The sequence below is a fragment of the Apium graveolens genome, chromosome 10, assembly GCF_009905375.1.
Source record: "Apium graveolens cultivar Ventura chromosome 10, ASM990537v1, whole genome shotgun sequence".
NCBI classification, from domain to species: Eukaryota; Viridiplantae; Streptophyta; class Magnoliopsida; order Apiales; family Apiaceae; genus Apium; species Apium graveolens.
Window position 1 is genome coordinate 41,156,990 of NC_133656.1, and position 25,493 is coordinate 41,182,482.

General features: G+C 36.5%; 4 protein-coding genes and 1 long non-coding RNA gene across 7 annotated transcripts; 3 read left to right on the forward strand and 2 right to left on the reverse strand.

Moving 5' to 3' along the window:
• Positions 1-6,542: 6,542 nt before the first annotated feature.
• Positions 6,543-8,296, forward strand: LOC141693071 (uncharacterized). The gene is made up of 3 exons (XM_074498073.1): positions 6,543-6,726; positions 6,818-6,884; positions 7,202-8,296. The coding sequence occupies exons 1-3, from the start codon at positions 6,667-6,669 to the stop codon at positions 8,062-8,064; spliced, it is 990 nt and encodes a 329-aa protein (XP_074354174.1). The 5' UTR covers positions 6,543-6,666; the 3' UTR covers positions 8,065-8,296.
• A 1,201-nt stretch (positions 8,297-9,497) lies between these two features.
• On the forward strand, positions 9,498-11,188 carry LOC141693060 (uncharacterized). Of its 2 annotated transcripts, XR_012562999.1 has the most exons (4): positions 9,498-9,639; positions 9,761-9,998; positions 10,266-10,393; positions 11,057-11,188. It is a non-coding gene; the product is annotated as an uncharacterized LOC141693060 (long non-coding RNA). The 2 variants fall into 2 exon arrangements; XR_012562998.1 differs by having other exon boundaries at positions 9,523-9,998.
• Positions 11,189-11,251: 63 nt separating this feature from the next.
• On the reverse strand, positions 11,252-13,953 carry LOC141693059 (formin-like protein 8). Its single transcript, XM_074498058.1, has 2 exons — positions 12,780-13,953; positions 11,252-12,706 (listed from the first exon to the last, which is right to left on the reverse strand). Exons 1-2 carry the CDS (start codon positions 13,610-13,612, stop codon positions 11,377-11,379), a joined length of 2,163 nt encoding a protein of 720 aa, XP_074354159.1. The 5' UTR covers positions 13,613-13,953; the 3' UTR covers positions 11,252-11,376.
• Positions 13,954-14,938: 985 nt separating this feature from the next.
• On the reverse strand, positions 14,939-17,121 carry LOC141692471 (two-component response regulator ARR5-like). Of its 2 annotated transcripts, none has more exons than XM_074497326.1 (5): positions 16,814-17,121; positions 16,629-16,708; positions 16,394-16,471; positions 15,983-16,053; positions 14,939-15,744 (listed from the first exon to the last, which is right to left on the reverse strand). In XM_074497326.1, exons 1-5 carry the CDS (start codon positions 16,920-16,922, stop codon positions 15,438-15,440), a joined length of 645 nt encoding a protein of 214 aa, XP_074353427.1. In that variant the 5' UTR covers positions 16,923-17,121; the 3' UTR covers positions 14,939-15,437. The 2 variants fall into 2 exon arrangements, with proteins under 2 accessions (XP_074353427.1, XP_074353426.1); XM_074497325.1 differs by having other exon boundaries at positions 15,983-16,056; positions 16,814-17,118.
• Positions 17,122-17,784: 663 nt separating this feature from the next.
• Positions 17,785-18,858, forward strand: LOC141690542 (uncharacterized). The gene is made up of 2 exons (XM_074495333.1): positions 17,785-18,387; positions 18,445-18,858. Exons 1-2 carry the CDS (start codon positions 17,785-17,787, stop codon positions 18,856-18,858), a joined length of 1,017 nt encoding a protein of 338 aa, XP_074351434.1.
• Positions 18,859-25,493: the final 6,635 nt, after the last annotated feature.

Genomic DNA, 25,493 nt, shown 5'->3' on the forward strand with positions numbered 1-25,493 from the left:
GAACTCCTGGCATTTGTCTGAGGACTTTGAGACGAAGCGGTTTAGGACAGCCACTCGCCCGGTTAAGCTCTGGACATCCTTTACCCGTCGTGGGGATCTCATCTCGAGTAATGCTCGTATCTTGGCGGGGTTGGCCTCAATGCCCCTATGGTTGACAATGAACCCCAAAAATTTCCCTGACTCGACCCCGAATACACATTTCTGTGGGATGAGTTTCATCATGTACTCCCTCAGGATCTGGAACATATCCGATAGGTGACGGACATGATCCTTTGCTTCCTTTGACTTCACAAGCATGTCATCTACATAGGCCTTCATGATCTTCCCTAACTGATGTTTGAACATCTTATTTACCATCCTTTGATAGGTTGCCCTCGCATTAAGGAGCCCGAAAGGCATCCCGATATAACAATAGAGGCCTCGATCAGTAATAAAGGAGGTGTGCTCCTGATCTGGCCCATACATTGGGATTTGGTTATATCCCGAATAAGCATCCATAAAGCTAAGTAGTGCGTGCCCAGCTGTGGAATCAACCAGCTGGTCAATTCGGGGTAGAGAAAAACTATCCTTCAGGCAAGCTTTGTTCAGGTCGGTGAAGTACGCACATGTCCTCTATTTGCCATTCGGCTTCTTGACAAGCACGGGGTTGGCCAGCCACATGGGGTAGAAGGCTTCCCTGATAAGCCCTGCCTCCATTAGTCTATCCACTTCTTCTATAAGGGCTTCTGCCCTCTCTCCACTAATCGGCCACCTCTTATGTCTGACCTCCTTCTTTTTTGGGTCTAAGTTGAGTCGGTGGCACATGACATTTGGTTCAATCCCTATCATATCAGAGTGTGATCATGCAAAGACGTCCAAATTTCTCCTCAAGAATTGGGCCAGATCCTCCCTCAAGTCAGGGCTTAAATTAGAGTCTATTCTGAGTACCTTTGAAGGATCATTCGGATCTACCAGGATTGGAATCGTACATCTGCGGCCCCATCCCTCTCAACCATCGGGGGCATTCTCGGGTCTAAGTCTGCTCGAGCCTTACTAGATTCCCCCACTTCTGTGATCGCCAAATCTTCTGTGTCCTCGAGCTCGGGCTGATGAGCTCGGGCCGGATTTACCAAGCATTCAGAGGTCATAGTGTGAGTGATTCCGTTGGTTAGAACCATAGTTGTGGTTGTTTCTTTGCACACCCACTTCCTTTTCCTAAGTCTTGCAGCGATTTATTCTGGGCTCTCTTCTTCATCACTTGCCTCTTCTACAATCCCTTCTTGTATCAGCATGATGGGCTGAGAGGCTTCCATCAACAAGGCCCCTGGGCGTGGTTCTACCCGAATCCCCATGTGTTCAAAATAGTTCTCGGGCAACTCCTCGATTGAAATCAGGTTACAAGTCTCATGTCCCTCGAAACGTACTCTCTTCCTGCCCTCCGCCTCTTCCATGAGGACATCGTCTTCACCCGGTTGGACCATCTCCTTTGATGCATTTTCTGACTCGGCCGCCCTAAGTGCCTGGTTGTAGCAGACCGTCGATTCATATTGACAGCTCTTCAAGAAGCCTACCCCCGTGGGGGATGGGAATTTTACCGTCATATGATGGATCGAGGTCACCATCCTCATTGCCCTCATAAGGGGTCTACCCACTATAACATTGTAGACACAAGACTGATCTATAACCATGAACATAGCGATCTGGGTGGCCACATAGGGCTCTTCTCCTATGGTCATCGGGAGTCAAATTGTCCCTTTCACTCCGATCGAGTTCCTCGTGAACCCGTATAGGTGTCCTCCTGTCGAGGTTAGTTCTCTATCCAACAATCCCAGCTTCTTGTACGCATCATAAGTCAAAACGTCAGTCGAGCTCCCGGGATCCACCATTGCTCGGTGAACATTCACCGTCCCAATTTTCATTTTTATAATCAGGGCATCTGTATGAGGGTAATGCACCCATTTGGCATCGTTCTCCCTAAACACGATGTCATCAGCCTCCCTTTCAAATAGCTCAGGGGGGCTTTGGCTCAGATGGTTGACGTTGGTGAGGGGATTGTCCTTTGCTTCTCGGGCATACCTGTCCATCGCCTTCAGGCTGTCTCCGCCAAGATGTGACCCGCCTAGAATAATATGAATGCTTCCGGCCCGAGGTACCCTCTCTTTATCTTCTGCGGGTGGAGTAAGGACGGTATGATAATCAGTTTTGTGCCTTCAAACCTCCTTGACAACCTATTATATAAGCCTCCCTTGCCTTATCAATGTCTCGATTTCATGCTTCAATTGTCTGCAATCAGTTGTATCGTGCCCCGTGGTCTCATGGTATGCGCAATACTTCGAGGTGTCCCTCTTGTTATAGTCTATGAGAATGGCTACCTTCCGGAATACCCCCTTCCCAGCATAGGTAGCATATTTGTGGTCGATAGAGGCTACCAGAGGGGTGTGCGTCTGCCATTTGCTTGTATAAGGTCTCCCTGAATCTTTGTTTTTCTCTTTACCTCGGGTAGACTTTTTGGGGCTTGAGCTACATCGATACGTCTTTCTCCTCTCATCAGGGCTGGAAGACCGGTCTCCCTTATCTCGATAGTTCTTGCTGATTTTCAGCTCTCTCATCGACTTCTCTACCCTCTTAAAGGGTTCAACTTGCTCATAGAACTCGGCCAAGGTTCTCGGTTCACTCGCCTGGAGCCTCTTCCAGAATTTCGACCCTTCTTTCAACCCTGGAATCAAGAAATTCTTGATGTCTCCTCACTGGCTCCCCTCACCTTGGGAACTTCGGAGTTGAACCGACGAAAGTATTCTTCCAGGGGTTCCCCCTCCCTTTGCTTGATGTTGGCTAAAGTGGCCACAAGAGGTGAGTAGTGGAGGGTAGACTGAAATTTCCTGATGAACAGGTCCTCCAATTGCCGCCATGTCCTTATGTTAGCAGGCCCCAACTTGGAGAACCATTGTTGGGCACTACCTCTGAGTGATGCCGCGAAGAGTCTGCAGCGGGTCATCTCCGGCACCTGATAGACTTCCATCTCAGTGTTAAATTGTATAAGGTATTCCGACGGATCGGATTCGCCGTTGAAAAGAAGGTCGGGGTTGTGACTAAATACCCGAGGCAGGGGGGATGATCGGATGGCAGCCGTGAACGGAGAAGGGGCAGCCGAGCTTGGGGGTCCCCTCTTCTCTCGCTCCATCACATCTAAGATCCTCCTCAGGTCTCTTACTCTAACACCTTCTCCCTCTCTGTCACCACCCACGTTACTCGAATGGCGTGAGCCTTGAGGTCGCTCGCGGTGTCCTCCTCCACCAGCTCGCACTTGTGACTCCTCTTCGTGATTGTTTCTGCGTCTACGTCGCTCCTCCCTCCGGGGCGAGGTGTGCTGACATTTTTCGGGAGGGGTCGCCGCGCACTCTTTTTTTGAGCCTGTCTGATCCACGGGCTCTTTTTCTTCTCTCTCTTTCTTGCAATTCTCTAACTTAAGCCTGAGGTCGTGCTCGCTTAGCTTTTTATCCACACGGTTTAGCACGCTAGTCGACCTTGTCTCAGATGAAGCTGGCTTCTGCCCCGATCTCTTAGAGATCTGACTGCCCCGCTCATCATGACCTTTGGGTATATCTTCCTCTTCATGTGATGCCTCTTTCTTCTGCTTGGTCTTAGTTGCCGCGTCATCAAAATTATGGATTAACCTCTTTTGAGGACCTTTGCCCTTCCAGTTACGCTGAGTGACCTTGAGGCGGCGCGCCTTACGCTTGGCGTTCTGGACCGAGCGTCTCTCTACCCTTGACATCCGGGCGTTGATCTGATTCATCTGATCGGCTAGCCCTTCGAGATACGTCATAACCGCCTGACCATCCATGATTGTGATTGGGGGAGGTGGCGCCTGATTCTCTGGGGGCATGTGTTCGACCTCGTTCTGGTCCTTCTTCTTGCCCCCGCTTCCTGGTGTCACCGTTTGTTTGCCTTCTTTGGTGATCTCTTCTCCCTAAGATGAAATACCCCTCCTTCTAGCGCCAATTATTATAGGGAGAATTTCGTATAACAGTGTTGTGGAGGTTGATAGGCGGAACAAGGATCAAGGACGATGTTTGAGGGAGAAGGAAGGTTATGTATGATGGTGGCTGAGCTTGTATGTTGACTCCTTGAGAAAGAATAAGGTTTGTTATTCTCTATCAAGTGTCGACTCATGTCTCATACATCGACTCATGTCTCATACAAGTGCATATGTACCCTATTTATAGGGATCAAGCCTCACGTAGTTCTTGGGGAAAAAGTCGTGTAGGCTAGGGTTAGGGTTCTCCAACTCGTGCAGCTCAAGCCCACGATAAAGTCAGGCCTTCAGCCAATTAGTCACGTAAATCTCGACCGGCTCCACACGCTTCCTACAATCTCGCGGCATCTCCGCATTTCTTCCCGTAATTGTAGGAATAACCCGTGTCGGCCCCGAAATCTACGAGCAACTCAGTCATCTATGAGTCACTTTCCATGTTGCACACAAAGTCCTTCGATGCAGGCCGGCCTGGTCACCTCGGCCCGCACCACCTTTCTTTTCGAGTACTACAATGTTACCTCTGTTTTCATAAGATGTGGGCTCATGGGCCCAGCCCGCGTATGGGCACCTGAGCCGATCCCGTGTGTGGGCAACCGAGCCCAGCTCGAGTCCTGTCACCTGAACCCATCTCGCGTGAAGTCACCTGAGCCCACCTCGCGTGTGGACACCTAAGCCCACCTCGCGTGTAGACACCAGATGGAAAGTGTGAGCCTACCTTATAAGTGTGAGCCCAGCTCGCATGTCATGAGCCCAGCTCGCATGTCACGATCCCAGCCCGCATGTGCTGGCCCAAGTCACAATAATCCATGATTCTAGCCCACACATGAGAGTTCAGCTAATCAATGCACCCATGGGGACTTGTTTAGGGCTCATGACCGAAAGCGGGCATAACATGAACCATTAGATTGGATTGTAATATAAAGTTAAGATTTTGGACTCCAGAATTCCACAAACAGATAGAGACTTTATGTATATAATTATTTATAATAACCATATCTAATTGAATAATATAAAATTTAGGATTTGTCTCACAAATATTTGAATATAAATATATCTTTAATTAAATAATGCAATACATAAACTATTTTTTATGAAAAAAACATCAAATGTCTTACCATTTTTCGAATAATATGTTAATGAAAATTATTAATTTTACTTTATAGTTGTAGTTTAATTTTTTGTAAAGATAATGAAAAAAATAGTACTTTAGTCTTTATAAATTCACCATCATTGAATAATATTTTAAACCTAATTTTTTTAAAGTGAAATATTAATAAATAAATCGATATAGTATATCTTCGTAGTTTTAACGGAGCTTGTGACATCTCATGTCAAATTTTGAATATATTTAAATATTGGGTCAAGTTCCAGATGTAGTAATGTAAAACTAGTCAATTAGTAATTTTGATACAAAATATCAATTGACTTGATCGTATAAAAACCTCAAAAATATTAATTTTTATTAATATAAGATATTATAAAATTTATCCTTATTGGTAAGATATTCTCGTCGAGCTCGTAATTTAAATTTATTAAATCTAGATAGTATTGATGATGTATTTTTGGTTGAGTCAAGTCAAATTTCGAGTATTTTTTCAAAATGCGTAAAATTTTGATTTTGAAACTAGTAATTTTGATACATATTATCAATTAACTTGATTCTATAAAGACCTCAAAAATATTAATTTTTAACAACATAAGAAATCACAAAACTTTTCTTTGTTGGTAAGATTATCTGGTCGAACTCGTAATTTAAAGTAAACCTAGGTAGTGACGTGGTATTTACAGGCATGTCATTTAATCAAATTTTGAGTATTTTTTAAAAAAATGGGCAAATTCTAATTTTGAATTCGAAATAAATTGAAATACGCTAATTATAACTTATTGAAATACGTAGTACACATATATATTATTTATATAAGTGTATCTCTTTTCAACATATAAAAAATTAATTACATGTACAATTTATTTTTTATTAAAAATATATATATTAAAAATGTATGAGACATACTTTTCAAGTTAAAATTTTTTTAATAAATAAAAGAATGTTCTGTTTATGTACTATGCTTAACTTTATATCTCAAATTTAATTTTTAAAAACTAACTCTACAAATATTTTAGTAATTATTTTTAAAGTTAAATAAATTGTCGCTATTTACGACACTCACATATTATGTGTATAATAAAAAAAACTTAAGTATATAGTGGTAAGGTGATGTGATTTTGAATATAAAAACTCGGGTTTTTAATCTCATGAATATTATTACCATGTTCTCTGATTATATATAGAATATTGAAGATATCGATAAATCTCTTTTTTTTTTGTAAATATCTATTTCAGTTGTTAATGAAAAAATTATAAAAATATTAAAATAATAAATGGAATTCAATGCCCCGAGTTTATTTACCTCATTCTATTATATTACAATAAATATATACCCTGTACTTGGGCCCAAAGTCTATATTTTCTAACCAAATACGACATGAGATACAATGTCGTAACTTATAACGGATACACGGAGACAACTCCTATATATTCAAAACCTTACAAATTCAACCTACATTCGCACACACACTTTCTCCCTTCCTCTTATCATTGATTTAGGGTTTTGTATCTAAGAATTATATACATATATATACATACATACAGCATGGTTCTTGATTCAATTCAACCTGCCTCAAACTCCAAGGACATGATCAAAAAGAAAAGGGTATGTATAATTTTGTGTGTATACTGATTTTGCAGTTTTCGTGTAATTTTATTAACATGGGTCGTGTTCTTTTTTGTTTTGTATTTTACAGAGCAATAAAGCAGCTAAATTGAAGCAGACCAAGCTTGATGCTCGTAGGAATCAGTGGATTTCACAAGGTTTGTTAAATACAAGAAAATAAAAAGATAGTTTCTTTTCTTTGTTTGTTTTTATGTTTATGTGGGGTTTTTGATTTATTTACAGTTTATTTGTTTGTATATATGTATGTTTATGTATTTGTGGTTGTGAATTTGGTTATATTGTTTGGAACTTATTTGATGAGTGGAACACTTTTGAGAAGGTGTTAAAGTTTTGATTTTTACTGGGCAAGAATGTGATGGTTTATGGTTTTCGTGGTTTTGATAGGATTTTTTTAATGTGAGGTTTGAGTGATTTTGATTTGTTAATTGGTTTGTGTTTTATTTGGTTGATGCAGTAAAGGATCATGGACCGCAGGTGGATTCTAGTGGAGTTAGAGAGATGCATGCGGATGATGGGAGGGATCAAGGTGTTGGGGTTTTGGAGATTTATGGAAAGAACGGAAAAAATGATGGTTCGGTGCAAAATTACAGTGATTCTGATTCGTCTTCCCATAGTCGCGGTAGTGATATTGGACGTGTTGGAGGTAGCAATTGCTCTGGAACTAATTTTAGTGGAAGTAGTAGGAGCGGTAGCAGTACGAGTGGTACGTCTTATTCGGGGAACATAAGTGATATGGAGGAGGATGGTGGCTTGGATAATTGGGAGGCTATTGCTGATGCGTTAGCAGCTACTGGTGAGAAGCAAGAACAGCATGATCATAAAATGAAATCACCTATGGATGATACTAATGTCACCCAATTGGACCATTCTCCAGAAGTAGTGAACCAAGCTGCTACTAGGGTGGACATTCCCAAACCAATGCCAGTGAACAGACATGCTTGGAAACCTGATGATGCTTTTCGACCTCGATGCCTGCCTAATCTTGTGAAGCAGAACAGTTTCCCTATGAAAGCAAATACGAAATATGGTCATGTCGGTGCGGTATGGGCCCGTAAGAATGTCGTCTCAGCTCTATCTTCATGTCCCATATGCTGTGAGGACCTGGATTCGACCGATTCAAGTTTTCTCCCTTGTTCATGTGGGTTTCAGCTTTGCCTTTTCTGCCACAAGAGGATTCTTGAGGAGGATGGTCGCTGTCCAGGGTGCAGGAAGCATTATGAAAACGATGCCGTCAAGGGGGGAGGAAATTCAGATATAGGTGGAAGCTGTGCAACACTCCAGCTGGCTCGTTCTTGTAGCATGATCACAAGGTCATAGGAAAGTTTTTTCCTTTGACCATGGATGGTGGGGTCTCCTTTTGTGCATCTGCATAATGGTTTATGGAGTTAAATCATGTAGCATTAGATGTTAAAGCTCTATATAGTGCATTTGGTGATGTAGATAAAGTATCTGTAGGTAAATAGATAAAGCAGTATTGTTCTTGAATACATTCAGGTTTGTCAGTTCTGTACTCTCAGTTCTGTTTGTCATTACGCTATCCATATATGAATGTCATAACTGAAGTAGAATTTTACTATATATAAATTTTAGAACTCAAGTAGTCTTATTATTTTTCTTTAGCCTTTGGTTGTCTTACATGGTAAACAATTTTTAATTCCTGTTAACGTTGCTTTAGTTGGAGCTTTTAAGTGATTTAATTCTGTTACTGATATTTGACAGATGTTTCTTCTCTTAGCAAATATATATCATGACCAACCTTTAAATATAAGTAAAATACACGAATTAGTTTTATCAATATATGGACTTGTATAATTGAGTAGCCATGCATTTTCTGAAATTTCATGTAGTACTCTAGTCGCCAAAATGTGAAATTGGGATCTGAGCTAACCTCACCGTCTAGTGTGAGCTAATATTATACAGAAAAATTGGTAGGAGAAAATGTTGGTTCATCAGTGTTTATATGTTCTCAGGCTGGTTACATGGTTGTGGGGCCTGGTACCGGAAATGTTGATGAAACAAATGTACAATATTCAGTATATTAGATTTGTGGTTCACACTGGTCGCGTATATAAATGGTAACTCTTCTAGGTAGTACATATTTTGTAGCATGCCAACTCATCTCGATTTTAGTAGCATTCGCCGGGTTGGAGAGCTACTTCCTGACAGAAGTAATCATGTTTAAGTAACTTAGCTTACCGGATGCAAGAAGAAGCTGAAAGGGTCTGCATATCTTTGGGTATAGTTTTTCGTTGATAATGGTCTTGTGATTAGTCTATTTTAAAATTGTGGTCTTCCAGGTAGTATGTCTTTTACTGTATATAAGACCAAGAACGTTGGAATAGACTTGGATACAATATTTTAATCACTCTTTTACTTATAGGTCCCATTCGTTTGCATTGGTAATATTTAATATGTTTCTTGAACATTTTTGTTAGATATTTGTGTAACTAATGATTTATATTCTGAATGTACAATGCATGATAGTATTTTCTACTTTTGGGAGTTTGAACTATAAATTATGTATGTATGTTTTAAGATCTTGTTTATTACATAAGAAATGCCGGTATTACCTGATTTGGAAACTGTAAGTATTTTTCTACGTCTCTTGTTTTTTTGCTTTACAGGAATTATAGAAAGAAGGGTGTTAGCAGCTGAAGTGTTTAAAAATCTGTACTTTTTAATACTTTTTATAGCTTATATAATTTTCTTTGTTACCAATATTACCATGATTATATACTCATTTTCCTTGAAGAAAGATAGTTGATAGCTTGCTCTTAAATCTAGCTAGTGATTGATTTTGGCAGCTGGTTGCTGGCATAAAGTTTGATACTGAGTGGTAAATTATATCAGATGTAAAATGTTCTTGATGGAGGCAGGGTGCTTTGGGTTCTGGTAAGAGGATTATCATCTGTTTATTGTTAAGTCATGGTATTTATCACTAAAAGCGGCTTATATTTTTTTCATAATTAAGATAAGGTTACCATGTGAACTGTTATGTTTCTTTTGGTTTTAGGAACTCAAGGGTCACTCCAGACTCCAGAGTAATGAGTAAAGATATGAGTCACTGTGAATGCATTTGCAGTAAATATAGAGCCTGCTGTCTTTTCTTCTTGTTTTCTTTTTGATAAATAAGGTTGCTGTCTTTAGTGGGTCAGGACTGATCTTATTTTCAGCGGATTCACTCTTGCAAGCAGTAGGAGAGAGTGTATGTCTATCTCGTCTTTGCTACGTCTGAGCTAATAGAGGAAAAGGTATGTTTGGTTCTATTAGAACAGAGAATTCCATAATTCTATTTCATTATATACTTTCAAGCCAGATTAGTTGTGTATTTTTAATTAATTATAATCTGTCAATGAGTGTTTCAATTTGATGCAAAGGCGCTACTATTATGTTCAGTCATATTTATCAGCCTTTTGAAGAAGATCTTATATAATAGCTGAAGCATTTTATGTTTATCTCTGTGAAGCTGCCAAGGACATCTTAGACCCATTTTTCTCTCAATTTTTTTGAGTGTGCAGGAAATGATGCCAGTTTGTCCAGGTAATTGATCCTTGGAAATGGTAGAATCGTTCTTGGTTAGTAATGGTGGAAAATGAAGGAATACGGAGAGATCTATCATACGGTAAACAGATATGTTTTAATTGAGGTCAGTTGTTTTGACAGTTATTTGTCAGCAAACTTTTAATGAAGAACTTTTGTTCAGTTTTCTAGCTTCGTCCCTTGAGCATTGTTGTTCATATTTTTCTGTTCAGCTGTCATTGTCTTATTCATTTGTTTTCCTTGTGTGAATTTTGTATGAGAATGCTCCCCCTCTCTAAATAATTATCTGTTACTTAAAATATGTTGTGACCAATTTTGTGTCCTGTTTATTGTTATTTACAAATGACAGATGAAGAATACAAAGATATATTACTATTTGCTCTTCAATATTCATTTACATGTATAGTATATTTATGAAAGTTCGGATCTAGAGTTCCTCTTTAGAATATTTACCAGAACACATTTTTTTTCCTTTCCTGCCTCGTATTTAATTCTTTATGTACCCGTCCATTTCTGAGTCTTAGAAACAACACCAAAAAAAAACTTTTGTGATATGCTATTAACCTTCCAAAAAATAAAAACCAGAAAGTCAAAGTTTCAGTACGGAAGATGTACCCTATGTATTGTTCTAGGATCCTCATCCCACTAAATCAAGTTCTGAGGTTCTAGGTTTGTAAATGACTAGTTAGGTTACATCTTTTGGTTTGCAACTTCTGTGTTCTTCCTAATTTCCTAGCACCATGTATTACTAACATCTATCCTGCAACAGCCTCCTAATGATGAAAAAAAAAGACTAGGGCCGCGTACTTCGGGACCTTCCCCAGACCCTTCTGATGCGGAGCCCTGTGCATTGGGAACAAGTGTGACCTTTTATAAACTGTAACTTAGCTGTTGTAATGATTTTACTAAGTGATTATGTATTGTGCTGTGTATACTTATAAGGATTATCAACTGCAACTATTCGTGGCTAGAGAAGAAAGAAATGTACAAAACGAATAACACAAATACACAGAATAAGCATTCTATATTTCCATATTCTCTTCCCTCCTACTTTTTCATTACTGATCTCCTATTAACTTGGGTGAACTCTTAGAAATTATCTTCTAATCCGCTTGAAGATGTCGAGCCAGACTTTCCAGGCCGAAAATCCTGTTGCAAGTTATGGAACATTACTGCTGCCCTTGTTGATAGTGATGGTGAAATTGGTGGTGATGATTCCACGGCCCTTACATTCTTCTTCTGAACCTTTTTTATTATGTCAACACAAGTTTGATCAACCATGTCAAGAAATTCTTTCACGAAGATAAATATCTCAAGTGGGTTCGCCCTTTTATCCTTAGAAACTCCAGCTTGAAAAAATTTTGTTGTTCTAGTCACAAGATGCATAATTCTGATCTGTTCCTCTCTTACTACCTTTAGCTCCTCCTCGCATTTCTCTATAAACCCCTTCATTTCCTTTACAAAATCACCCTTTTCGTAGTTGCCACATTGGGTCACTACCTGCTTAATTTCGGCAACCTTGAGCGTGAGACTTGAACAACCATTCATAAATGTGTCGGGGTCAACAATAGCTGCTTTTTTCACATTAGAGAATTTATTGCTCAAGTCGCTTAAAATTGGTAAGCCTAGCATTAGGTGTTCTTTATGTGTATCTTCCAAGTCTGTTGGACAGTCTAAATCTCGACCATTGTTTCCAATATCTCCGGTATTATTGTTTTCAGGCCCATTGTCTCTTTTAATTGCTACATGTTTTCCCTCAGCTCGAGCAACTTGTTCCACTACAAAATGGAGCAGAGTTGTAAACCCGTCAGTACTCTTCAAGTTGGAAAGTTTTCGCAAAGCATTCAAGTTAAAGCCTTGTGCATTTCCTCGGTCAGTGCCGGCATTCATACGATTACCAGACTTCAAGATGGCTTCAAGAAGTTTATAGAAAACACCTCGAGCTCTAAGTTCCTTGCATCCGAATTCAAGGGTTTGCAGTGACTCCTTGAGATGCAAGATATCTGGATCATAATTTGATCGGAAGTGCATTGCATTGATGCGGATAAATGCCGTAGGAACTGATGTTAGTATTTGGTACAGGAAAGATTCAGCATAAGCTAGTTGTGCTGAATTTCCATTGAATTTGAGGATTTTGGCTTGGTCTTCTCCTGTTGGAGAAATTTTTGTTAGTTTCTCTAAGGTATCTGTATTAAGACCGGAGCCCTCTAGTAGGGCATCGAGAATTTCTTTGCTAGATATAGCCAGAGATTTCAGTACAATAGCTGTATTCTGAGACTTTCGAGGATCCAGGATGAAAATTTGAGCAGGTGGAGTTGAAATGGAACTTCCGGAACTCGGCGAGAGGTTCTTTGGTTCAAGCAAATTGTTGTTTGTAGCATTGTAACCAAATAGAGCTTCAATAATTTCATCATCGAATCTGAGGAAGCACATAACAAGTTAGATATTTGTCACACATTGATGGATAAATAGTGAAGACATGAAAATTTTACCTTAAAGAACCATCATTGATCTCATTCCAGACTAGTGAATGATCAACATCTGCGCTGACTTTCTCCCAGTGTAGTGGCTTCATCTTCGTGTGGATTCTGCCGTGGGTTGTTGAGGTTCCTTGAGTTGAAGCTTCTGCCCTGCCGTTGTTATGGACTTTCCATCTTGGTGCGCTAGGGGGTTTTAATGGTGAAATTAAAGCACCCGGGCTTTTTCCTGAAGGTGGTTCGACAGGGTTTCTTTTTGCTGGAATTTTCGGTGGTGGTGGTGGTGGTGGTGGCCTTGAAAGTATTTTTATAGGCGGCGGTAGGGGTGGCGGTGGAGGAGGAGGCGGAGGTGGTGGAGGTGGAGGCAGTGGAGTTTGGATCTGAAGAATAGAAGACAAAGGCAAGTGAGCTGCAAGTTGGGAATGGTGTTGAGGGGACAGACAGGAAGCTGGCGGTGCCATGTACTTGTCTTGTGCCGGTTGAGATGGAGTATGTAATTTATCCTCCCTTTTCTCTTCTTCATCCAAAGGATTGAACCAAATTGTAGAAAAACATCTAAGTTGTCCACCCTCAACTTTCTGCAAATAAAGCACTTCCTTACCATTAGCATCAACAACTATATTTTCCAAAGCGCTAACACCGTGAATGCAATTCCTGTGATCCACATCATCATCCCGTCGGAAGCTTGAAGCAGATTTATTTTGTCTACGTTGTCGAGCAATAGCATATCTAAATACAATATAGAAGATGATAGCAGCAACAAGTAAAGTACATAGAGTTGTTGCGGCTATGATTTCAGCAACTAGTGCATGCGATAAAGTTGATGGTGGTACCTGTTTTGCAGACATTTCTTATTTTGCTTTGACAAACTCGGGTTGGAGCAGAGGTACTTGAACAAGTCAGAAGTGAAGGAAATGTGGTTGGAAGTATATGTTTGGAGTTGGTGAAAGTAAGTTTCATGCAGGGGAAGGAAGGGTTGGTTTTTTGAATGTTAGTTGGGGTAATTTTAAAGCCGCCTTCAACTCCTAAGCATTATTAGCTTAGGGGGTTTATTGTTTATTTAATGTGTACCCAATTGTTGTTGTTATTATTATTATACTATTAGCCAGCCGATTGATTTTATTGCTTCATACTGTCTTCTTCACTTTGTCCTTAAAGAGACAGACATATGTGCTAATTGTGTTGTCCTTGATCTTTAAATTTTGGCAATGCCTCCAACCAACATATTTAATATTTTAATATTAAATTTTTACATTTTTTTTTTAACAAGTTTTTAGAAATCATTGATCAGAGACGGATTGGGGGCATAGGATGGATGGGCCTCGTCCCCCAAAGCTTATTTTTATGAAAATATTTTTCTGCTCATCGCATGTGGAATAAATTTAATTCCCACCTTAGTTGCGTCCATTTTATTTTTTTAATGACTTGTGCCAAATTTACGTTCCTTTTGCCACTAGGATTTAAAATTTAACGATGCAAACAAAGCATAAACGATTTAATATTTCTGAATTTCATCCGAGTTTTGATTATTTTTTTGTCTAGTATTTCCCTTTCAGCGCATCCTTCAGTGAAGTTCCAAAATTATTTAATTTAATTGAACTTAATTTTGATTTTATTACAACGATTCTCTAATTTGGTGTTAGTTTTTTATTACCATTTCTTGTTACAACAGACATGTTATTACCCTGCTCTTACATTAAAATTATTTTAATTTCCCGGACAAAAAACAAATACTAATCTTGATCCCAAGAGGGATTATACAAGAGAAGAAGTAGATGATCTAATCCACCAAAATCACTCCCAAGAGGGATTATACAAGAGAAGAAGTAGATGATCTAATCCACCAAAATCACAACCAGCAAACTCATAAATAAAGGGGACAACACAACAATCTCTCAACATCCCAAAGACCCTGGTTTTCCCTCTTCCTATTTCTTCATATATTTGGGATCATGAATCGCAAAAGTTTTAAACAAAATGTTGCCCTATATTTATTACACATAGTCTTTGTTTATAAATTAGTAAGTATGTAATAATATGCACCAGGTTGAAAGCAAAATATTATTACTACATACTTTAAGTTTCACCATTTTCAAGTGGGCCTTCAGTTGTAGTTATGGAAAAAATGGTGAGGAGACTTTGTTGCAAAGTCCTCTCAGTGTTTGGGCTTTAAAAGGAGCACATAGCGTTGGTGGGTTATAATATAATAAGAGTTTCCAACTTACAACTGAACAAACGGATCTACCGATAGTACACCCAATTTTAAGTACAAGAGTCCCTAATTGTAACCTTATGGCTTAACAAAATTAACAGTAACATTTACTAGCTACTGTTTGGACTCATTAAATATGATTCCGAATTCAGGAGAAATCATATGCATCAGGGTTTGGTCCACGGCTCCAGCTTGACACATAAGCTGCGTGAATTTTTATTTTTATTTTTTTGACAATCATGTTGTCCTTGAAAAGCTTTCCTTCATCTTTTCCCCTTTTTCCCTTCCAAGTTGGCTAGCTTTTACTAAAATGATCAAGTCTTGAGGATTTACAATCTCACTAATTATTAAGTGGTGGGAAGGGAACAAAGCATTACAAGGAACATGGGCCCACTTGGTAGTAAAATGCGACAAATTATGGGGGGCTTGAAACCATTGGATGATGATGACATACATATGTATTAATCCATTAATCGTGGTCGCTTTGATGACCAAGCTCCCTGGCCTGATGCAGCTGATAGGTCACAAGTGAGATGTGTAGACAGCAACTGTAATGAAGTTGGCAGCACCGATGATGGATCTTCTTCAAGCTCTCCAGCTGCAGCTGCTGCTGGAATTGACAATGAATCATCGTCCATCTTTCTCTTGTGTGTTGCGTTCGCCTTATTGTACTCTTCTTCCCCTTTCAACATGTAATCCTTCAACCGCTCCACATCTGAAAGCTTTACTGGCTTTACTAGAAAATCCTCTGCCCCTTCCTCTAAGCACCTAAGTATTCCATGTTTTAATAAAAAGGGTTCCAAGGTATTCCATCAATTCTGTATTTACAACTTGAATGACTAAACTAATTTCCTGTTATAAAGGGCCCTTAAACCTTAAGCATATTTATCAACCACATGAGCACGCATATTTATTCAGTTTATTAAAAGATGATTAACCGTCTCTGGATCATAAAGCAGAGATGCCATTTAGTATATACAACTCCTAATGTAGTTTGAATTATTACCTATCAATTCGAGTCATAATGTTCTCAGAAGACATGATCACAACAGGAATTCTTTTCAGTGCTGAAGAAGTCTGCTGCAATTAAAACAACCAGATAACAACTATGAACATCAATTACAGGGCTCCATAGATGCGAACCAAAAAACAATGATTAAAACTTGGGCCTAACATGTAGTACGATAAAGCAGAATATCGCTACCATCCGAGAACTAAAAATTACTCCATTCAATTAATTATTTACAAAATCTAACTTCAAATTAGTCCTTAAGTTCATAGTATAATTTTACTTTGTTGGGAACAACACATTTACTACTTGTAAAGTAGTAGTTGTTAGTTTAAAGATCTGATTCTTAAAGAAACTGGAAACAAAAAAAAAAAAAGAATGGTGAACAAAATGTAGAAATGAACAAACCTTGAGCTTCTTGAGAAGTTCATAACCAGTCATGCCAGGCATAGAATAGTCAGTTATAATCAGATTCACCTTCAAATCCTGATTACAAAACCATCACCAAAATATATTTCAACACAAAATCCTATTGCACTATACATCATCAAATATATATATATATATATATATATATATATATATATACTCTACTTCAAATTCATCACAATGCACAAATAAAGATAAAGATATACATACATACCTCATCAAATCCAACAGAGCTTTTCTCTCCATCCAATCCAAGATATTGAAGAGCACTGCTTCCACTCTCTACGGCAGTTACTGCAATATTTTCAAACCCCATCATGAATATCCAAATTAAAAGAAACAACTAAAATGTATATGTGAAACCAGGATTGAATGAGCAGAAATATTGAAATGTCTAACCTTTACAAGAAGAAATCTTAAGCAACCTCTCAATGACTTTACGGTCAACAAGACTATCATCAACAGCAAGAACATGCAGCTCTTTTGGGCGGGATGCAGTTTCAGCCATTTGAAGTATGTGTACGTGTGTGTTTGTGTGTATTCTTGGAAAGAAGAAGAAAGACACGGATGGAGGAAAGTGAAGTTATCTAGGTCTTGCCATAAATGTAATATTCGAGAGTTTATATAGTAGCCTAGTAGTTATGAAAGATGTAGTCGTACTCAGTTGAGACCAAGAGCATATGGACCCATAACGGTCATCAATTCATCAATTCATCAATTTAATTGATGAAGTTAGTTACTAATCATGATAAATCAATTATTTTGCTTACTTTTTACGCATCCATAGAACTCCATCAATTCATCGGTTACTATTCATCAAATAAATAATTATGTTTTTATATCATAAATTCATATTCATCTCTATTATTTAATGGTCCCACACAATATATTGAATTACGGATTTTCGGATAAGTTTAGATTTTTGATAAGATTGTGGATAAATTTAAATTCTTGATAAGATTTTTGTTGAATCACGTAATGACACGTGTCTTGATCTAAATCTATAGATAGAAACTTTATCTATAAATAATATCATGGTCTCTGATAATAATATCTCAAAATCACTACAATTTTTTATCTTGATAAATGCATTAAAAAGATTGTTGAGTCAGAGGTAATAACACAGTCGAGAAGAGTCTGAAATCATGAATACCATGGTGACCGAAGCGGCAATAGTGATGGACTTCATCGATACTTCAGACGAACCACAATGACGCGGCTCACGGCCTGGCAAATCTCCCAATCATCATAGACAAAGGCTATCCAGAGGAAAAAATCTCGTGGAAGATTACTTCGTTGATCGTCCAATATTTAGTAAAAATGACTTTCGTCGAAGGTATAGAATGCGTACTCATATTTTCAATCGCATCATGACAGCTCTTTGCACTCAAGATTCCTATTGGCATCAAAAAGCAGATGCAATTGGATTAGGATTGCTACCTCAACAAAAAATGATTGCTGCATTACGAATGCTAGCTTATGGTGCAGCAGCTGATCAGTGTGCCGAAATTTGTAGAATGGAAGAATCAACTACACTTGAGTGCACGAAAAAATTTTGCCAGCAAGTGGAAGGACTCTTTGGTGAAGAGTATCTTCGTGCTCCAACACCTGCAGATTTAAGAAGGCTTCTAGTCAGGGGAGAACAAAGGGGATTTCCATGTATGATTGGAAGTATTGATTGTATGCATTGGGAATGGAAGAATTGTCCAAGCGGATGGGGTGGGGCTTATAGTGGCCGAAAAGGACGCCCTACTATCATTCTAGAGATTTTCGCTTCATACGACACTTGGGTGTGGTACGCTTTCTTCGGTGTACCTGGAGCTCAAAATGATATTGACGTTCTTGGCCAGTCTCCCGTGTTTGATAAAGTCATCGCAGGAAATAGCCCAACGGTGGTGTTTCTTGTCAATGGCAAAAGATACAACAATGCTTATTATCTTGCTGATGGGATCTATCCTAGGTATTCAACATTTGTAAAAACCATATCAAATCATGCGACTCAATCATAAAAATTATTTGCTAAAAAACAGGAGGCATATCGTAAAGATGTCGAGAGGTGTTTTGGCATCTTGCAATCTCGATGGGCTATTCTTCGTCACGATACTCGGATGCATAAGCGTTCCACATTTAAAAGTATCATGATGACTTGCATCATATCACATAACATGATAGTTAAGGATGAATTCGTGGAAGATGAATTTGTAGAGTCAATAGAAGAAGATCTAATGAATCCATCGGCATCACAGGTTTATGATGGGCATGTAGATTATAACGGAGTTAGAATTTCTTTTGCACTAGTACAAAGATTTGCACTAGTACAAAGAGATGGAAGAAATCAACAAGCATTTTGGGACCGTATTGAGAACTTGGAATCAGCTTATATCCATACGATGCTACAAAATTATTTGATAGAGCACAACTGGGCAATAGAAGCCAGTCAATAATTGTCATGTCAAATAATTATCTTTTGCAATGTACGATTTCATATTTTAAATAAATTTCTTTTATTGAATTTAAAAGCATTGAACATAGTTAAATTAAAAAAAACAGAATGCATAATTGAACTAAATAAATAGAAACATAGCTAAATCTAATCATAAAAATCATCGTCAAAGCGAGTAACATAAGCATCACCACCCCTAGTAGTCTCATTCACTTGTCCCATGATCTCAGCCTTCTTTCTTTTAAACCGCTTTTTTGAATTAGGGGTCATTTGGCTAGTATCCATCGTCATGATTTTTGTTTGCTCCCTTAATTCTTCAATAGCCTCATGTTTTTCCAATCCTGCTTCTTTCCGTTCCTCTAGTGCATCAAGTCTTGCCTGTCTTGCTTCTTTTCATTTCTCAAGGTCTAAGATCTCCCTCGACATTTGAAGGATTTCCTCATCTCTTTTGATGTTGGCCTCCGCTAGTTATTTTTTGTTACATTGCATACTATTGAAAATTGCTATAGACATCTCTTCTTTTTAGGTCATAGCTTGCTTTCCTTTCTTTTTTGCATGTTTGGATGCCTTTGTTCCCATCGGTCTAACTGGACTAGAAGGACTTTCCATTTCTCGATTGAAATCTAGAGTCGTGAAACCTTCTTCATCAATGCAATCATCACTATTCAAATTGATTGCCGATTCCATTTGTGTTGGAAAGTTTCGTTGAAATGGAAGAGAAGTAGTAGAAACGTCTACAAATTGAGGATGTGCCGCAACTTCTTCATAACATTCCTATGTGTCGAATGTCTTATTCATTTCCTTGAAATATAGTCCTTGAGCCTGGGTTGTCTGAAAAAATTACAAATTTTTGATTCTAAGTTATCACACAAATAATATAAAAGCATATTTAAATAAATATATAAATAAAAATCTTACCTCATCCACCAAATTGGTTCCGCTTGCACTAAGCCTACTAGCTTGATTTTTGACACATTGCCATTTTTTAGTGACCTCTTCAACGGTGCAAAGTGCGAATCAAGAGCAACTTTTGAACGAGGTTCGGCATGAGGATTCTCCGGAGTTCCACACCAATATTTTGCATAATCCTCATGAATTCGCCCCCATAAATTATTTTTGTTTGAATATCGACCCGTGATGGGATCAACAGATTGTCGAGCCCACGAAACACATAATTGTAAATCTTCGGAAGGGAGCCAATTAGTACCCATTTCTGTAAAATATGTACTTATAGAAAATAAAAAATCTGGGAAGAATTTAAGTATGTAAAAATTTATGTTAAAATTGAATCACAAAATTGTAATTTATATGCAAAAATATATGACCGTTAAAAGTTAAAATTATAGATGTTAGGAATAAAATTATACCCGTTACAATTTTATAGCCGTTACAATTTTATAGCCGTTATATATATATATATATGTACTAGAGTTGAGTAAAGTAACAAAAGTAATAGAAAAGGAGTACATTTGTGTAAGCCCCACTATTTGATGGCCATTAATCACTCCTTTATTAATTAATGGAGAGGCTGCTGAATGAATGTTCCATCAATAATTGATGGAGTACAAACACATGCGGTGCATTCCGGTTTTGGAGGACAAAATTGAAAATGGTGATGAATTGCTTTTTTGATGTTGGCGGTGCATATGCTCTAAGGGTGGTACAAATATAAATAAATACAAAATACTACTCCCTCCCTCTCTAAAAGAGTTTCCTATTTGTGTTGGATACGTTTGTCAATGCACACTTTTGATTGTTAATAGCTTTAATTTTGTAGTAGTATTAAACTAGCATAATAGCCCGTGCGAGGCACGGGTCATTTTCTAGATTTTTTTTGTACATTATACAATTATATTAGTAAAATTCTTGATCGTTTTCTTATTGATAAATAGTGTATAACGTCTAAAACATATCAAATATAAGTTGAGTACTCCCTCTGTCCCATTCAATTCTATACATTACTTTTTGGCACGCTTTTCAATGCTCATTTTAAACATAACTCCATAATATTTTTTTAAAAAAAATTCCTGAATTAAAGTTTTATATTAAAACTTTTATTCAAAGAAAAAAAATTAAAAAATATTATGAAACTATACTTTATAGAAGTCTCGAAATGCGTGCAAACAGTGAACGTATAATATTCAACGGGACGGAGGGAGTATCTATCAATGTGTATGATTTTCATGTAAAATATTAATAATGTTCATAACGTTTTGAATATATCTCATTAATCATAATACATATTTTCTTGTTTGTTTGTGTTGTGTAATTTGTATTTACTAAATGAATACAAGGGGTAGTCACTGCACGTGTAAAAGGAAAATATTGAAGTTGATCCATCAAATATTGTCAATATATTTATAAAAAAAAACTAAAAATTAACATATATGTATATTGCAGAGTCGAGTAAATTTTTTGAGTTTTGATCAAATAAACCTAAAGTAATGAGATATTTTATTACTAAAATCATTACTAATTTACAATTACCTTACTTAATTTAAAAGGATTGGTAATGCATAATTAAAGTGGTCAAGACGTGCAATCGTAATATTCAACAAAGTGGAATATACACTACAATTAATATAAGTTTATTTTTTAAGAAAAAATGTTGTTTTTTTTAATTCAACGTTTATGTTGATTTAATATCATTGCTAATGTCTTAATTCAATAACTAAAGTTAATCTCGGCCGTGTACTTATCTTTTAATCCTCTCTATTATAGAAAGTTAATTTTATAAGATGTCAGATAATTGTCAATTCATAAATTAAAATTAACGTAATCTATTAAGTTTTTAACACATTGAAAAAAAAACTTAAATTTAATTGATCATTCTTATTTTCGGAACATAAAAGACTTTTGTTATCTTCTTCTATTATATATATATATATCAATAACTCTAAAATACATCATTAAAATTGAATCTTTTAATATTGGTAAAGATAAAGTCACATGTGTGTATATGTATGTAAATTATTATTTATTATATTTTCGAGTAAATTATGTTGGTCTCGTTTATTTATATGCTAGATATCTTGGTCATGTACATATCTAATTGTTATTCAGTAAATTACTCAAATAACATGTATTTATGATTATTCAAAAATTATAATTATATAAATAAATAAATAAATTACAATTATTTATATATCGTAGTCGTAGTAGCACTGACAATCAAACAATATCTATATTTTACTCAACAGAGCATTAGTCATGGATGTGACATAAAAATAATTCATATACCGTAAAGACTAACTACTGATATTCAGAAATTTTTTTCAAGAATATGAAGATAAATTTGTACTAATATCATCATCAAATCAGTTTGAAATTTCTTTCATTTATGATTCTAATATTTCTTTTTATAGTAATTTGATAACATTGTATATTATTTTTCTAAAATTAAATATTTTCAATTTGATGATTTTTTTTTTAAATATTAGTTGAACTTGTTAATCATTTTAAAATATCGACTAATATCAATTTTTTTATTTAGATAGCATAACATGAATTAAGTCAAATAGTATAATACATTATAATTTTAACCTTTTTTCCAATAATTCAAAATAATTGTACAATATTTTCCAACACTAAACATTTTTTTTGTAAATTTATTATTGCTAATTTTAAATATATATTTTTTCAAAATATTGAATTCTATAATTTTTCAAGTTTTTATATATATATAGTCTTACTCCAATGCAAACTAAATTAAAATGCAAACTACAAACTACACCTCCCACACACAACTACAGATAATTCCCTCCATTATTAATTGAATTTTTCCCGTCAACTAGTGAACTCTTTTTAAAATCTAACTTCACTATATTTTTCTACATCATCCAACAATCAGTATGAATACCATATTTGATATGTTTCGACGATAAATCACTAATTATGTCTACGAGAATCACTAAAAGTATTGGTTCTGAAATTAGTACTGATTCCAGTTTACTGATTCAGGTAAGTTTAAATACTGATTTGTCGTCAAAATATAGCAAATATGCTATGCAAATCGATGAGTGGGAGATGAATAAAAATACGGTGAAATTATTATTTAAAAAAAGTTAACTAACTAACGGGAAAAGTAAAATTAAAAAGGAAGAGGGAAGTGATTAAACATGTGGGTCTCTTTGGTTTGTAATTTGTATTCTAATATTGGTTTGTATTTGAGCACTTGCCTATATATATATATGTGTGTGTGGGTTAAGTTCTATTGAGTCATTGTTTTTAGTTGAGACGAGAGTCCATATATGTTCTGCAAATAAAATAGTATAAAAAAATTTGTAAAATGTATTATAATGTGAATCATGTTCTATAAATATCACTATTTTAATAAATATCGTGCAAATCTCATATATTTGACAAGTTGAACGTTGTAGAATATATATTTTATAGAACATGATCAGTTTGAAGAACATACGTATTCACGTTTTAGAACACGTAAATATTCAACTTGCTGAACATTAATATATAACACTATAACAAACGTTTATATCATGTAGTTTATTATTTTAGTTTTTAAATTATTAGAAACATAAAACCTGAACCATTAGATTGGATTGTAATATAAAGTTAGGATTTTGGACTCCAGGACTCCACAAAAAATAGGGACTTTATGTATATGATTACTTATAATAACCATATCAAATTGAATAATATAAAATTTAGGATTTGTCTCACAAATATTTGAATATAAATATTAATTAAATAATGCAATAAACAAATTATTTTTTATGAAGAAGCATCAAATGTCTTACCATTTTTCAAATACATGTTAATGAAAATTATTAATTTTAGCAGTTTAATTTTTTCTAAAAAGAATAAAATAAATAGGACTTTAGGAGCACCTCTTTATAAATTCACCATCATTGAATAATATTTTAAACCTAATTTTTTAAAGTGAAACATTAATAAATAAACCGATTTAGAATATCTTCGTAGTTTTAACGGAGCTTGTGACACCTCATGTCAAATTTTGAATATATTTAAATATTGGGTCAAGTAACTGTTTACTTACTCTAGTAACTGTTTACTCCCCATTTGTTCAACTGTGCCCTTTTGGGAGGACACAGAGGTGTCTAGAGTGGTCAACTCTGGTAACTTACTCTTCTTTGGTTTCTTGACCAAGGGTGACTCTGGTTCAGTTTGAAGTGTTTCACTCTCATTTACAACAACAAAGGTTGGTTCCTTTCTCTTCTTTTACTCACTTCAGTCTTTTGAGAGATTAAAGTGGTTGGTTTGCTAACATCTAGAGGTGTAAAAGAAAGGGTTGCAGCCTTGGAAGGTCCCTGTTAGTGTGCCTGTGTTTGTGCTTCCACAGGCTCAGGAACCATAGCTGAACTAGCAAATTTAGGAGTCCTAATGTCTGGCATAGGGTAAGGATAAGTCCTGAATCTCTCAAACATAAATGGTGTGATTCTGAGACTCACACTCACCTTATTCTTTGAAGTAAGTGAGCCAAATATGATTTTGGACACTTGCTTGCAATTGCCAATTCTACTACAATCAATACCAGCTAACAAATGTATGTCATTGACTTTATGAGCTAAAGTAGACATAATAAACATTGGCAAAAAGATTTCTTTACCTCTATTCTTCAAAGGCATAGTAAGCATAGTAGCCAGCTCCTCCAGAATTAGACCTCCAACATTCAGATGCCTGTTGTGAGCTATTGAGAACACCAGCTTCTGCACCACACTTGAGATGTTGTCAAAGCCAGTTTTTCTGCAAGTGAAAGCCCTCACTACAGAATCAAACACAAAGGACCATTCCTTCTTAAGGTTTGTTCTGTTCAGGCTTGCCAAGTTGATTGAGCCACTGTAGTTGATAAAGTCCATGAATTCACTCATCCCATCTGCAGTTGGCATCTCTCCATAATTCTCAGTTGGCAATCCCAGGGCTGTATTCACATCAGCAGCTGAAAACTTAATTTCCTGGCCTCCAATTGTGCATGTGACCACCATAGAAGTGACATTCTCTAGAACAATTGTCCTAGTTATAGCTGATGTCCAAATATCATGAAGAACGTCCAAATACAGCACAGGACTTGCAGTTAAAGCACCCGCAATGTAGGATTCAGAAAGAAACTTCACAACCCCCTTGAAACTATCAGGGGCTTGGTTAACATCAAGAAAAGCAATAAAGTTAGTTCCCTTCTCTGGAATGATAGCTCTAACAATGCTTTGTGCCATTGTAGTGTTTAGAAGTAGTGGGTAAGAAAAAGTTTTGAGAAAGGAGCAAAAACGAGAGAGAAATCGCCTTTTGTCTGAAAGCTAGGTCACTTGAGATCTCGAGAAGGTGAAAGTACAGTGTGTGTATCGAGAAGTGTGGGTATTTATAGAAAAAGTAAAATACTTATCGAGAAGTCAAATAAACATTTGATATTAAACTTATCGAGAAGTCAAAGATGACTTATCGAGAACTCTGATAAATACCCAGTTTGTCCAAAAAGGACTGAAATACTTCTAATTTATTTGAATTGAATCAAATTGAAATCAGAATAAATTTTCGAAAAGTATTTGTCTAAAATAATTCATTGAATTAAATTATTTTAGTTCTGAGTTATTGATAAATCTCAAAATATCCTTGTCGAGAACTCTGTGAATTAACACTATTAGAGAACTCTACATAGTCTTA